The 15,761-nt window shown below is 37.6% G+C and overlaps 1 protein-coding gene across 1 annotated transcript in view; it reads right to left on the bottom strand.

The window, feature by feature from the left end:
- The window catches only part of LOC134665844 (uncharacterized), a 58,144-nt gene extending 44,441 nt beyond the window's left edge, over positions 1-13,703 (bottom strand). Inside the window, exon 1 of the mRNA XM_063522872.1 lies at positions 12,627-13,703. Coding sequence (XP_063378942.1) covers positions 12,627-13,422 — 796 coding nt within the window. The 5' untranslated portion in view covers positions 13,423-13,703. The remainder of the gene's footprint in view (positions 1-12,626) is intronic.
- Positions 13,704-15,761: the final 2,058 nt, after the last annotated feature.

Genomic DNA, 15,761 nt, shown 5'->3' with positions numbered 1-15,761 from the left:
TGCGTTCGTCCATATTATCAAGTTTAACTTGTGTTAATTAGCCCTACTTCTGAGTAAACACTTGTCGACTGCGACACTCTTGACACATTAGTACCTACCTGATTTAGGTTAGAAACAACCCACGTCATCCACCAAGGGGTAACACATGTTATAAAATAAATACTACTTGTATTCAATACATTTCCATGTACTGTTTTACCTAATACAGATAATAGTGTCATCGTACGTGGAAAACTCAAGTCATCCATTTTCTCGGAAGAGTTTCCAATGCGACATTTTAAACTGTTTACCTCACGATAATTTTTTAAACGAAACGATGAATTCAAGAGATCAATCTGCGAAAACCTTAGAAATAAAATGTATGTAGATTTATTTGTTTAAGTAGGTGCGTTTTGTTTGCATATATGATTAGCCAGACTGGTGGGCGGTTCAAGTCAGAATGCTTTTCACCTTGACCGTGAGCCACATGGAAGCATGTATTACATATTTAAGATGTCATTGTCACGACATGTATAGGCTTCAAGTTGCATCCTGTGATATGAGTCATATGAGGGTCGTTCTTGTCTATGTGACAGCGTGATAAAACGGTGTCCGTCACTTTCTATCCCACGGTGTTAAAAAGTGACAGTTATTTTATCACATGGATAAAGCCATCCATAATACGCCTGCTGTATAATATACGTAAAATAATTACCTACATTACCACATTTTTACGATGTCACTCCAAGCCAAGACACCTAGGCTGTACTTTATTAAGCCGACCACTGACTAACAGTCCGCCGGACGGTATCGGCCGGTCAGTTGTTCGGAACTGTCAAATTTTTGTTCTAACTGACAGGCCGATATCGTCCGGCGGCCTGTTAGTCAGTGGTCGGCTTTATAGATACATTGTTGAGCTGGCGCTTTCGTCGCAGCAAACAAGCACCCTAGCTCAAGCAGTTCGAGCAAGTTGGCGAGCAATTGATCTCACTGGCAGGAGCAATAAAAAAGCTAAGTAGACCGACAGGGTGAAGCGATCGGACTCGGAGCACCGCAACATTCCATAAAAGGATAATGGAGTAAAGTGGTTCAGAAACAAAAAGACCGAACGGATCTGATGGCAAAAAATTGAAATACTATGTGGGCGATACGGATTAATAAACATTGGTCATGGTTCTATATACTTATTACGGGTTTGTTTCCTTAGTAAATACATATTATAGAAATCGCGAACCACTTGACGACGCGTCCACCTAACGCTATGTCAAATACTTTGACACTCATCCCAACACTCAGAGAATTAAGACGACGAAAAAGAAAAGAGACAACGCTATGAGGCCAGAGATCATAATCCTGTTGATAATAATTATCACTCTGTATTGTAATGTAGTGAAGTTTCGAAACACAGAAAGAGCAGACTCGGTCTTGTCATAATACTGGAGTCAGTTATGTAACGCTGCCATACATGACCCAAAAATTTTTTATTAAGCTATGAGCTTCATCACATCTGATATTTGAGTAATTCTAAGCATTTCTAGCCTGAAGTGGGGGGGACGGTGGGGTACAAAGACGGCCGCCACCCGTCATCTTTAAAAAAAATCTACTCTGATCCTGGTGGGTACTAGGGCAAGTTTGGTATCATTTTCGTATAAACCAAAGACGTAGAATTCATTGCTGATATTTGTTTTTTTCAATTTCATAGTAAATTTACAAGAAAAACGTAAAAAGGTGAAAAATTTGGTTGGAGGTTTTTGCTACGCGGAGCCGAAACTACAAAAGATAGAAAGTTGAAATTTGCACACTAGATTACATTTATAAAGTGTACCAGAGATAAAAAGCGATTTTGAGAAATTCAACCCCTAAGGGGGTTAAAAAGGGGATGAAAGTTTGTATGGGGTTCAAGTTTTATTTTAAGCTAGGAATTTGAAACTTCGTAAAACGATATATTATTAAAATACAAGAAAACTAATTTCAGCGTTTTTGAAAATTCATCCCCTAAGGTGGTGAAAAAGGAGTTGAAAGTTTGTATGGATATCAAAAAAAATTTCGAACGCGAGACTTGAATCTTTGTATTTGGGGATATTATTAAAAGACAGGAAAAGTAATTTCAGCGTTTTGTAAAATTCATCCCCTAACAGGGTTAAAAAGGGGTTGAAAGTTTGAATTCATTACAAATCCGAGTAGACACACATTTCTTATTGCCTCCCAGGCTTGAAATGCTTAGAATTACTCAAGGAACATATGTGATGAAGCTCATAGCTTAATAAAAAATTTTTGGGTCAACTTTATAACTGCTTCCGCTATAAGTATCTACCTAGTTATTAAAACATCGGAAGATGGACGACTCGCAATAAACAATCTATTGTACTATTAATAATGTGATCAGGAAGAACAGAAATAAATAACTCTAGGTCGCATTCATCAAGATCGATCGGTCATAACTAATGTGATTTCAATATTGAATAGCTAACTCAATGGGAAGAGTGATATCGTGATACTACCATCATGATAGGTAGGTAAAGAAGTAAAGATATAAATTGTATAGTATCCATCGACCAAATTAGCGTCATTAAACTTCTCCTTCACACTTGCAGCAGCGAAAGCCAAAAACAGTAAAGTAACGATTTAGACCCCTCTCGTCAGGTCAACATATATGCTGCCAGCACCATCTATCCATCAGAAGTCCACCATCAAGAATAGTGTGAGATTAAATACAATCGGAACTTCCCGAGCATGCGAGGAACACTTTACCTTAGTGTAACATAAGAGGCGGATGCTGTTTAATAGCCAAGATGAGTGCTAGCACGCTAGCATTTCTGTTTGAAACAGTCGATAAGTAAAACACGCATAATATATCACATAGCAGACTAGTTTAAAATAGCGCAAAAAGTGTATCAGATCCTATAATGAGACTAAAAATAAAAATTATCGGAAATAAAACAGACTTAGCCACAAAACCCAAATCCTAGATGTATTCTAACCTCATTTCCAATCTCAATAGGCATTGGGGTCAAATTATTAATCGGGTTATTTGATTATTTTAAAATAAATATGCGGTTGTTGCTGATACTTCAGCATACAAGGTATAATACATTAGTATAGTAATGGTTTATTATTGGGTACATTAGTACCCAATAATAAATCATTGTAACTTATATACTCAAACCAACCTATATTGCAATTGATAAATAATGTATTGCCATAAGATAAATCCCTAGCGACGGCAAACACCATTGATCGCTGATAAGTGATATAAATATTAAAACTAACGGTCGATGGACAGATGCGTGAGCCCGCATAACTTGTATTATGCAATCGCAGAGTTGCCAGAAAAAAGTGTGTAGGTCAAAGAATATTAGACTTTTTAACAACCACACAAGGTCTTTGGCAAAGGAATGATTTACGTGGTTTATTTGTACATAAACGTCTGTTAAATTTGATCAGAAATATAGACAACTGAGGAAAAAAAAAGAATAAGTATTTACGACTATGGGAATTTTAGCTATAGAAGACATGTTGGAGGTTGGAGGTATTTTCAATAGGAAGGAAAATAGATGTTGACCGTGGAGGTCGTAACGGTAAATCTTTAACAGTATTTTTTTAAGCTTTATAAACTCATTTCACATCAATTAAAGTAAATTGTCACGATGAATCATGAAATTATTATTCTCACCGAAAGTACAGAAGCATACATTTATTAAAATCACGAATACCCTCAAACTTTCACCGATTGAAAGAAATAATTACATGTGAAAGTAATTTGACTACCACTTTTTGTGTACCATACCGTCCATACCGCTCTGACTCAGACATGGCGAATTGCAAAATCGTAACAGCGTTTAGCGTTTCGGTTTAAGTTAATTTCGGACTGTAACTGATACCTGACAGGCATTATACGATTGTGTTTATCTTTGCATCAGTTAAATAGATCAAAGAAACTACAAAAAGTAAAACCGGCAAAGCAATTTTAGCTTGTAACGGTCACAATGATATTTGACATCAGTAAAAGAAAAACTGCAACTTTGAAGATTTCTGTTTGTAATTTTTCGAAACTACTTAAATTAAGCTAAGGTAGAATAATGTATCTCTTTACAAACCTATTATAAGTTGCTACGTTATTTGATATGATGATGATCAACATCATGCCGGTAGCGGTAATTTAAATCATTTTAAAATCTTAAATCTCATTCATCTATTCATGACTAAAATTGATGACTTGGTACACTTCTGTTAAAAAGATTCTAGTAAAACGATGTTTGTAGAAAGCTAATTCAATGACGATTTAATCGAAGTTTGGGTGAGAGTAGGCAATGAGTAGGTATTTTTGGACTAATATTATTAGAAAGGTGTAAATTCACGTTTTCTATTAATGTTAATTGATAATGATGATACTATATGTAATGTATCTAAAAAAACTTTGATAAGACATATGTACGTAATCCTTCCTAGGATTTCTACTCTACATATATATAACCTATCTCATTATTTCGTTAATTACTTACCTACAATCATGGAAAGAACAGATAAGAAATTATGTAGGTATAAGTATAACGTAAACAGCGTTCAACGCACGTTTCTAAATTCCCTTCCAACAGAATCGTGACGCCCATCTCAGTGTAATGCCACGTTCTTTTTTTTTTTTAGTTACTTGTTCCAATCCAAATCTAATGTGTTGTTCATAATGGGCTTTCGGGGAGGCTCATAAAAAATGGAAGGTAAAGGTAGATCCCAAAGGCACCGGGCGCCTTAAAAGGTAATCGCTCGCAGGCTTTTTTTTTAATTTCGTAGAAGAAGGCACAAAGAGTTGAGCCAGCTGCCTGGACGAGCATACAGCTGGCAGGCAAGAAAAGTTTAGTCGTTTCAAAACTTTTTGATGTCACCTGGCAATAAAGAATATCGTTAGATGAAATGTGTTTCGTAAACAATGTCTCATGAAATTTTAATATCGGTGTCTACCTAGAGATACCTATGGACAAGTTTCTTCCGAGTTCAATACCAAAATTGGTCAAAAGTGGCATTTTGCATTTAAATTCTGGACATCGGATGATGGTAGTAGGAAACGGGGTGACGTAGGAGGAAACGGGGTGATTCGAAGCATGATTTTTGGATGATTTAAGGGGGTCAAAAATCAAAAATAGATGACGTAATTTATGAACAGCCCCTAATATAGGTATATTATACCTATACTAAACATGATAGAAGTCCTAGGATCTAGGCTCAGATTGACTCGCTTAGTAACCATTATCACTTGATTTGAATCAATGATGCTGGGAATCAGAGCACGTCCAACACAAATTGGACAAACCCTATTTTATCAATTACTCAGACTAGCAATATCTGGAACACTAACAAGGGTATAATGTATGTTATGTTAGGCATACAATGAAAAATTATACTGCTTATTACTCTCATTAGTAAATTCTTTAAATCAATCAGTCATCTACAATGTAAAACTTCTTATGACATTTAATTAATAAACGACTTCTTAAAATCGTTTACTTATATATTTACCTCCAATTTTTATTTCATACAAAGAGCCACTTGTTCCGAATTTAAAGTCAGGTCAAATATCGAAATATGTATAAATAAATGGAACGAATGTTCTTGTATCGAGACTAGGGTTGCCAGATGGTCGGGATTTGGCGGGATTCTCCCGATTTTTAGCATGTGTTCCCGATTCCCGACAAAGTGAAAACTGTCCCGAAAAACAGCTTCACGTTATAAAACAATGATTTCAAGTTCCGAACTATCGTCGAGCGAGCGAGCGACCCGCGTCGAGCGATGAGCGGGACTGTTCAAGATCTCAAAGAATTTATACTATTTTTATATAAAAACGTCTATGGGCAGAGTAGCTGACGTAGTGCCAATAATGTAAAATATCGTTGTTTTTAATACAATTACTTTTTCTTGACTTAAGTCCCAAAATCCCGAAATATTTATATTTTTTCCCGATAATAGCGCCATTAGATCTGGCAACCCTAATCGAGACTACCGAGCAGCTAATTTGTTAATTTGTGACCCGAATAGATTGCAACACGAATTCCCATTTATCCTACGTTTATCGACTGAAAATAGGACAACTGCGCGCTGATGCAACGACTATAAAGTTAAAAAATAAATTGTTTACAGTTTCTCGCTATATTCTTTGGCAACGTCACAATAAAACAATTGAACATAAGTAGATATCTCCAACGTCTTTCAAATCAATTTAATAAAAAGATAAGTTTAGATTATAAAATCATAGCTGAGCAACAAAGCGATAGTCTAATCTTGCTTGAACATATCTTTATATATAAACGCGAGCCGGTTTAACGGTAGACCTAAATGAAATTATGCTCAATCGAAAGAGCTTGAAAAAATATCACTTTTGAATCGAGAACATGTATCCGCAAAATTCGTATTGTCGAGTATTTTGCATTTAAAAGTGAAAAAATTTCGACAATCAATGCCATATCAATGTCAAACAAAAGGTCGGCCATGTTGGTTGACATTGACAAGTGCGTTCGGAAACTCTGAATTACCTTTGGATCGGCATGCGTGTGACATACGACAAGGTGTTTGGTTCGAGCGTGTAGAAAGCCTATTTAAAAAAAAAACGACTACTGTCACTAACTGTAAGATGACAGATGCATTATTGATGGGAATGACGGGTAAAAACGAAAACTTATTTTTCAGTTTAAATGTTTGTGACTACAATACTAACGATGACACGGCACCAACGCGTAAAACAAATATATAAATAAACCTATGCCGAAAATCGTGAGTATCTTCAAACCATATAATTGTTTCAACTTTCATTATTGTTTTGTTGTTGATACATAATTTCTCACATAATTTTGTTACTTGGACAAACCTTGCCACAATTGTTGGTTTATGACAATAGTTCCCATTGTATTCCATATGTGAGACCCATTACATGTTACAAAGTTCATAGCTGATAGCGCTGAACGTCTCTTTGGAAGTACTTAAATACATAGAAAACATCCATGACTCGGTAACAAATATCTCGGCTCATCACACAAATAAATGCGCTTACCAGGATTCAAACCCAAGACCTTTGGCTTTATAGGTAAGGTCACCACCCACTAGACCAGACGGGACACAAATTTTATATACAGTATACTCAGTTGTATTTATACATTTCAGAATGGAAGGAAGAACCTTGAAGGAATGTGCTTGACAAACTAAAGCGAGATGAAAGTGAAGTTAAGTCACAAAAGTAATTCAAAGAAACTCTTGAGTTAAAGAATCAGTTGACTCCACTCTGATTATATGATCCAGTGTGATGTGAACCAGTGCGAACAACTACAGTGTATGGTGGACATATTTGTGCTTTAGACTAACTTCAAAGAATCTGAGTGATGTGAGTGGATGCCGAAGACCGGGCAGCGGAGAAGACTGAGCAGGAAAGCAGACCCCGGCGCTAGGCCGGGAAAACGCAAGGTTTAAGAAGAAGTAATCTCCGGAATCAATGTAAGTTGAATATAAGATTAAAATATATATATATATATATAATATAGTATGTATAAAAAGATATATTTTATGCTGATTCAAATAAAAGTGTGAATAATAACTTCAGAGTTTGACTTAAATAAATCGTCAGGTGACAACTAAAACAAAATTAATTACTGCTACAATTTCAGAGTCATAGTGAAGCTTAGTACATAGTACCAAAACAAGGTTGATTTTTAGATTCTGCACCCAAAGGGTAAAAACGGGACCCCTATTACTAAGGGTTTAGTCTCATTTCTACAGATACCTATCACAGATTACCAATTCTACAGATTTTCAATTTTACAGATTCCCAATTCTACATAATTTCAATTTTACAGAAGCTTAATTCTACATATTCCCAATTCTAAATAATTTCAATTTTACCTTAGGGGTGGCCAGGTGGAACGCTGGGCCTTCAGTAAGAAGTGCATATACTTGGAAAAATTCGACCTATGCCGCTGGGGTCCGGTGGCCAAATGGCACAGGCACCAGCCGCTAGAGGACGCTGTTTCGATTCCAGCCTGGGGCACTGGAGGCCTTGGTCATTTTTTAGGGTTCCATACCCAAAGGGTAAAAACGGGACCCTATTACTAAGACTCCCCTGTCCGTCTGTCTGTATTTCATGATCTTATGAACCGTGATAACTAGACAGTTGAATTTTTCACAAATGATGTTTTTCTGTTGCCGCTATAACAACAAATATTAAAAAATTTAATAAAAAAAATATAAGACCCAATATATATTAAAGCCAATACTAGGCTGGATATGAGCGATGAAATGAGTAAGTTTTTATTAAAATGCCATGTTGGTGGCAAACAAGCATACAAGGCTATTAGTGACTAGAAAGCATCTCTCTCTGCATCTCTAACCGGTTACAAATCTATACACTTTATTAGGGTTCCGTACCCGAAGGGTAAAAACAAGACCCTTCTATTACTAAGACACCTCTATCCGTCTGTCTGTCTGTAGGTTGTATCTCATAAACCGTGATAGCTAGACAGTTGAAATTTTCACCGATATTTCATTTCTGTTGCCGCTATAACAACAAATAAGTACTAAAAACGGAATAAAATAAATAAAGTGGGGCTCCCATGCAACAAACGTATTTTTTTGCCGTTTTGTGCGTAATGGCAAGAAACCTTTCGTGCGCGAGTCCCACTCGCACTTGGCCGGTCCTTCTTAGAAGGTATATGACATTTATTTCAGTTTACTTCACTGTTCGTCTGTCTGTCTGTCACCAGGCTGTATCTCATGAACCGTGATATGTAAGTAGCTAGGCAGCTGAAATTTTCACAGATTATGTATTTTTGTTGCCGCTATAACTAAAAAGTATGGAACTCTTCGTGAGCGAGTCCGACTCGCACTTGGTCGGTTTTTCTTAGTATATAACATTTAAGGCTCCCATCACACAGGCGCGTTTTGTAAGCGGCGCGTGAGCGGGGCGCGCCGCTTTTTCATTTAAACGCTCGCGCCCCGCCCGGAAAACGCGCCTCTGGGGCTATTCATAAATTACGTCATTTCAAATGGGGGGGGGTCCGGACATCAGACGATGGTAGCATGACGTAGGAGGAAACGGGGTCATTCGAAGCATGATTTTTGGATGATTTGGGGGGGGGGGGGTTATAAATAAGGGCTTTACAGAACCGATCTGCGACCAGAAAAGTGGGTCAGATCAGAGCTGCGATCCTTATAGAACCAAACTGGAACCAGAAGTGGGTTAGGTTAGGTTAGAACTGCGACCCTTACAGAACCGAACTGCTACCAGAAAAGTGTAATTAAAAAACCTAACCTGGGTTAGATTACGTTTTTTTATTACATATTTGTTTTTAGATATATCGGAATAGTACGTTTAGAGTTATACTGTATGTTATGGATTGAAAGTTATCGGAGATGAGATAGGTATGTAACCGCCTTGATGAAGGTTTGAAGTCTTAAAGTAAATAATAATTACTCAATTCAAAATTAGTACCTATTATTATAATTTATTTTACCCGAGCGAAGCCGGGTTTTCATCTAGTTACTCATATTAGACACTTCATTCAATACAAAACTTTACTCATTACTCTCATTACTGCCTATACTAGGTACCTATTTACATCAAAATAATCGCAGTGATGTCGGGGCTTAGACGCCACTTTCGTTTTTTTACAAGTACTGAGGTTTAACATCTTCCTGTTTATGGCTTTTCAAATAGAATACCGTAAAATGTGCGTCAACATAAAGCGCTTTGAGTACTTTCGTAACTCAAACAAATAACTGCGGAAACGACTGGCACAACAAAACGTCAGTTATTTTTTAAATACCATTCCATTTCCCTTCACATCAAGTTCGAAATACAAAAGTTGGTGGCTGAATTCAAAATTTTAATATTTATACCGACCACTATGAGTCCATATGGATGTTATGATTAATGTAGTTTTATTATCACACAACTTGTGAGAATGTATTTAAATTTCAAAGGCTGTACCATTAATTGGTCTGCGGGATCCAGCCTCCATATTAAATAGGTGCTTTGACCCGTAGACGAAACGTGAGGAAATGTTTAGATTTTTTGTTTTTAGATTTAGTTTGTTCATTAACATTCAGCCGTCGTAGTTAGTTAAAGCTTTATTGGCTCCTCTGTCCGTATTTTAGAACGCTGTCATAGGATTGGTACAGATAAGAATCTAAGATGCTTGCTTGGATGTCTTTATAGTCTTTATACCTAAAAAATGTTTAATTCTGGAACTGAATAAACTTAAATAGAACACATTATGTTCCGTATAGTATAGGCTAATTGAATATTAATTAATGCGAGACGGATATTATACACACGGAAAATTGATAACGAAGTAATTGAATATTCGTGGAAATTAAACCTCTTATGCTCGATCACAAATCTTAGAATCTAAAGACATAAGAGGAAAAAACAACAATTAGGTATCCGGGATCACCGGGTTCCAGTTTGTTAAAAGTCATCATAATAAAATTGTAGAAACTTCAGCATGTCGAGACTGTGTCCGCGAGTAACCTAAAATGCATAGATATGATTTTTAGTGGAAACCATTAAAATGTGGTCACTGTGGTAAGCAACCTCGATAGGAAATCTGAATGGAAGCACCTCAACCCCTTTATAACACAACCACAACACTCATATGTCTTACCACTGAAGAAAATATAGAACATTAGGTGGAATGGAATGGATGTACTCCTACTTTGAACAAGTTTCTAAAACAATGTCCTCATATTGATGTAGGTACTCGGTTAATAGATTATTTACCTTCCAGTTAAGGTTTACCTTGCAGGGTAAGACATGTTAAGGTGGGAAAGGCAGAGTTAGAATGGGACAGTAAAATCTAACAGAAGATGCCGAATTGCCGAAAATAGTATTAGTACCCCGAATCAGTATTTAGGTGAGGAATTGAGGATGCATCAGAGACTAACATTAAGGGAAGGTAAGATAAAGGTCAAAGACTCTGTTATACATGTATTTGTGTCTTCTTAATTTCTTGATCATACGTGAACCTATTCTCCTATATAGGTACATGGATGGAACCCAATCACTAAAACATTGATGATTTTAGAAGATGATTTTAAACGAGTGAATCTCATTTTTCCTGTGAATAGGCTTTTTAAATCATCCTTCACCAACTCCACTATGTTCGCAAGTAAACTTTGAATTCCGGTAGAGAGTATGGACATTTCGATTGCTATCTTTTTTGAGTTCATACGCCTGCTGCTGCTCAGAATTTAGGTACCTATTTGACGATGTTCAATTGCAAATACAAAATTAGTCTCTAATAAAAATTCATTATTTTGAAATGAACAATTCTACCTTGTGTTTTGTGTTTTGTTTGATAATGTTATCAAATGCTATCGCGTTTCGCGATCATGACGCGCCTTCGCACCGACTCGCGAAAAGATATCGCTATGATGACCGTCTTGTTGAGTTAGTATTATAATCTTATCTTAGATAACAATAATAACTGCATTCAAGGAAACTACATATGTTTCTGAGGAAAATTTTCGACTGTTGCCCACATCGATAATATTTTGCTGTAAAAATGTAGATGCCTTGTAAATGACGAGGGTTTGCTTCCTCATACTGTCGACGTCGATTTTAGGACTTTTACGTTCGTATTTACAATTTCCATTATGTATATGGTTCATCCGTCCTTTTGTTTACATAGTTATAGATTCATCATAATATCTGGTTATAAAAAATTGACTCCTAATGTGTTACTGTATACCAAACTGCGTCCGATATGCTCATGTTACTACAACCGCTTCGCTACAGTTTTGTTTTGAGCATTTCCATCGCTGGGCGGAAATCTTGATCAAAACACTGCGTGCATAAATTATACACTGAACCAGCAAAGAGGAATTCGCTGCCGCCTCCATTACCTATGAACACAGGAGTATTTGCTGCCGGCATAAACTCTGCAATATCTGCATGCTGAAGTTAGTTTCAAAACTCCATCCAGTTGTAAATGCAATGTTCTTTTGTTGCCCAAGAGTAGCAATTTTAACATTAATACTAGGTTTAATGTAGCAATTCCGCAATATTATGCCTACATCTAAATTACGTTACGTAATCAAACTTTTCAGTTGCATTGCACCCGTTCATTATAAAATGAAATGAGAAAGCGTAGCAAGAATTTTAAATAAGAAACCGACCGCAGTCTTTGTGAGCGACAAACGCATGGTTTAAAACAAGTTTCTTTTGTTGATAAGGCCACAGAATGTCCGTGCCGTTGACTTACTGTTATTATTAATAAGCTTAATTGCAATTACATTATACAAAGTTTATAATCTTGTACTTTGTTTAAAGTTATTAAAAATATTAACTTTATCTTTTATTAATATAAGCCATTACTGCCATTAGACAACACATTAAGTCTTGTCACTATCAATGATCGATTAGAAAATGGTACCTAATTCATATTATAATTGCATCTATTATCTTGCAGCAAATCAGGTCATTAGCGATACGATAACTGCTAACTATTAAGTGGTTTCGGATAGTTCAAATTGTCGTATATATCCTGACCTACATTTTAGACAGTTTTGTCTGCATTGGACCTGTCTGATGCCAAGTGAGGATAAGTTATAGGTATCTTCCTCGAAGTAGGTATACTCGTAGGTACCTAAATGTAAGTTAAAAGTAAGCTTACCCTTGAATGTGTCGTAGGCAGTGGGTTGGTACTCCTCCCGGAAGGCGTCCTGTGCGTACGCCGCGATCAGCGAGCTCTTACCCACCGCCCCGTCCCCCACCAACACACACTTAATCTTCTCCTTCTTCGCACATTTCACCTTTCCTTTAATCTGAAACATCCGATTAAGTGTCCTACTCTTCTTTTTGTCCCGAGCCGTCCACTCGTTCACTTTATCACAACAGTTCGTTTCGGACACATCATCTTTAACTCGTCCATTCTCTTCGGCGACTTCTGAGTAGTCGTAGTCGTCATCGTCGCGACGATCTCGCGGGATCGGGAATTGGCTGGGATTGTGGACGCCGAATACGAAGGGCCCGTCGCGGTCCGGCAGACGGTTAGAAAACCCGTTCGCAGGCGTAGGCTTCGCGTACTGAACTGTGGGAGCGCGGTACTGGTTCGATAAATACTCCGCGGACGCGTGAGGATCGAACCTGAACACCAGCTCCGCCTCTCTCCTATCTAAGCTCAGCTCCGGTGGCGTTAACTTATCCTGGAAGTAACTGATTTTCTCCCGGGACCTCGTCTCCTGCAATCTGCGTTCAAGTTCGACATTCGAGGGCTTCCAGTAATCTGGTCGGTATTCGTAGGGATTGGGCAGGTTCCTAGGCGCAGGTAGCGGCCGCTGCGGGCCGGTGTCGCGGGGCGGCGCGCGTGGCGGGACCACTAAGGGCTTCTGCGGCTCCGCCAGCAGCGGCCGGCGCGCGGACAGGTTCGCGTTCCTGTTGAACATGATCCCTTCTAGACTGGGCGACATTTGAGCCGTCACGAGTGTAAGCCAACACGACGGTTATCGGAGCGTGCGTTAGCGCACATAACTCGGTGTGGCTGGAGTCGTTCGCGTGAAAGTCTGCGATTCGGAGCGTGGCCGGGCGTGCGGTCGGCGCGGCGGGTGGTTCGCGACTAAGCGCCGCGAGACGGCGAGGCCGGTGGCTCCCCTCGCCCGGAGAAATGACCTGTTGCTGTTACCTTGCTCAGGTACAAACGGCCCTTCGCGAACGCAGCTGCCTGTGACGAACAAAGCGCGTCATATGGCAGCCTACCCTGCAGTCGTTCAATGAAACGCGCAATGAATGGGCTGAGACGTGGCTTGTTTACTTATAAGTTTGGCATCACGTAGGTGCCAACAATGATTTATTGTTGACCGGGTACATGTGATAATTAATGGGTCTCCCAATGAACACAATGTTTTAATTTGACCGACTGTCGTCGCACTATTCCTATACAGGGTAGAGGTAGTACTTATGCTGATAAAGGTAACCTCAAGCTTTTTCCCAAAATATTTATTTAAGTAAGTTAAAACTAGGCAACTAGGTATGTACATACTTACATATATATCTCTTGAAACATGTGTGATAAAGTTGGTTGGTCCCTGCCGGTACCGGGTTCATAATAAACACTCGCGTTGATATGGTTCAACGTGAACACGGAGAAAGAACCTTAATTAACTAACAAGAAGAATTAATAGTACATTTCGATGCTAGTGCGGAAGGTATGTCATTACTTCACGAGTACCGAGATATCTTGCCACGAGCCGCAGGCGAGTGGCAAGACTCGGGACGAGTGAAGAATGACATTTCCGCACGTGTATCGAACGACGTTTTTTAATACAGTTGCGAAAAAATAAGAAAAACATTGTTAATCGTACACTAAACAAAAGTGGTAACAGTGACAGCTCGGTTAGACGTCGTCTTTAAGTATATTATATCTATGGGCGTTTGGCAGCTATTCCGTTCCATTCAGTCAACTTATTAAGAACGGAATTTTCAATATTGAATATTAAAAAATAAACGTGTTATAATGATGAAGAGGTAAGTAATTAAATATGAAATATGTAATATTTTTCGTATTTTTACATTAACGGTAGGTTTTTATGCTGATTACGACGTTTAAAGGAACCTAATATTAACACTCATCAATAAGTAGTCGTGAATTGGAACAAGTATAAATTTAAAAAAATTGGAAAAGTGAAAAGCACTAGTTCGAGATAACCAACTTTCCGCACGCTAAACAGCTACGTAAAGTAGCACTTTTTGAGCAACTGTATTAAAAATAACATTTCCGATTTTAAAAATAGGATAAGCAATACGTGAGCCTACTTCCCTAGTGTTTGATTCGCATCTTACTTTTACTTACCTACTTTCATCAGTTCCTTATTTGTCCTGTTAAATTGAAGATTTGAAGCTAGGCTGTTATATTTGATTTATCCTGCCAGTAATGGTAACGACAATCAAATTACTTAGTAAGTTTTTGGGTAAGTAGGTAGGTATATTTGTCACTAAGTATTATAATTAGAAATTTAAATCTCTTTGACTGGGCCATACTATAATTCAATATTCAATAAACACTGAATTGAATGAATGGAAGGTAATAATTTATTAACTGAAAAGTTTAAAATCAAAGTAATGTCAAATGTGTCAAATGTGTGTTTAAAACACTAGAAATGAAATATGACGAGTGTATTTTTCTTATATTTCATTACTATTCCATCTATTTTGTTTATTGATGCTTGCACACGGAACATGTTGAGCTTAGGGCATTATATTCTTTGATGTTGCGCAGGTTACAGTGGAAAGATAAGTCGGGCCCTGGAGGGAAACTACCTTAAATCCTTAAGCTGGCTCATTTTACTGAAAGGAGACATTCCTTTATTTTTAAAAAGAAACAAAACTGCATTCAAAGTATTTTTCTTTTTTTCTTCAATTTGGCTTGTCAAAAAAAGTCTTGTACTAAATATTAGATTTTATTAGTGTCCGACCGAAACATGTTTTTTTGCCGAAACCGAAACCGAAACCGAATGTTCGGCTTTGACTCTAGTTTCGGCCGAAACCGAAACCGAAACCGAAACTTTTGTAGACTTGTTAAAATCGTTGAAAAAATGCCATAAAACCACTTTTTTACACATATTATGGGGCTGTCAACAATATCCTTGAAATGGATGTTACTTAAGCAGTTTTTTTAAGAAAATTACTAGAGTTAGACCAAGATAAATCTGCAACGATTTTGATAACACACGCAGTGCAAGTGTTATTTTAAACGTCAAAACATCTATGAAACTATGACGTATAAATAAAATTTGCACTAGTTACACTGCGT

Source organism: Cydia fagiglandana, chromosome 7 (genome assembly GCF_963556715.1).
Source record: "Cydia fagiglandana chromosome 7, ilCydFagi1.1, whole genome shotgun sequence".
Lineage (NCBI taxonomy): Eukaryota > Metazoa > Arthropoda > Insecta > Lepidoptera > Tortricidae > Cydia > Cydia fagiglandana.
This window is presented reverse-complemented; position numbering and strand designations above follow the sequence as displayed.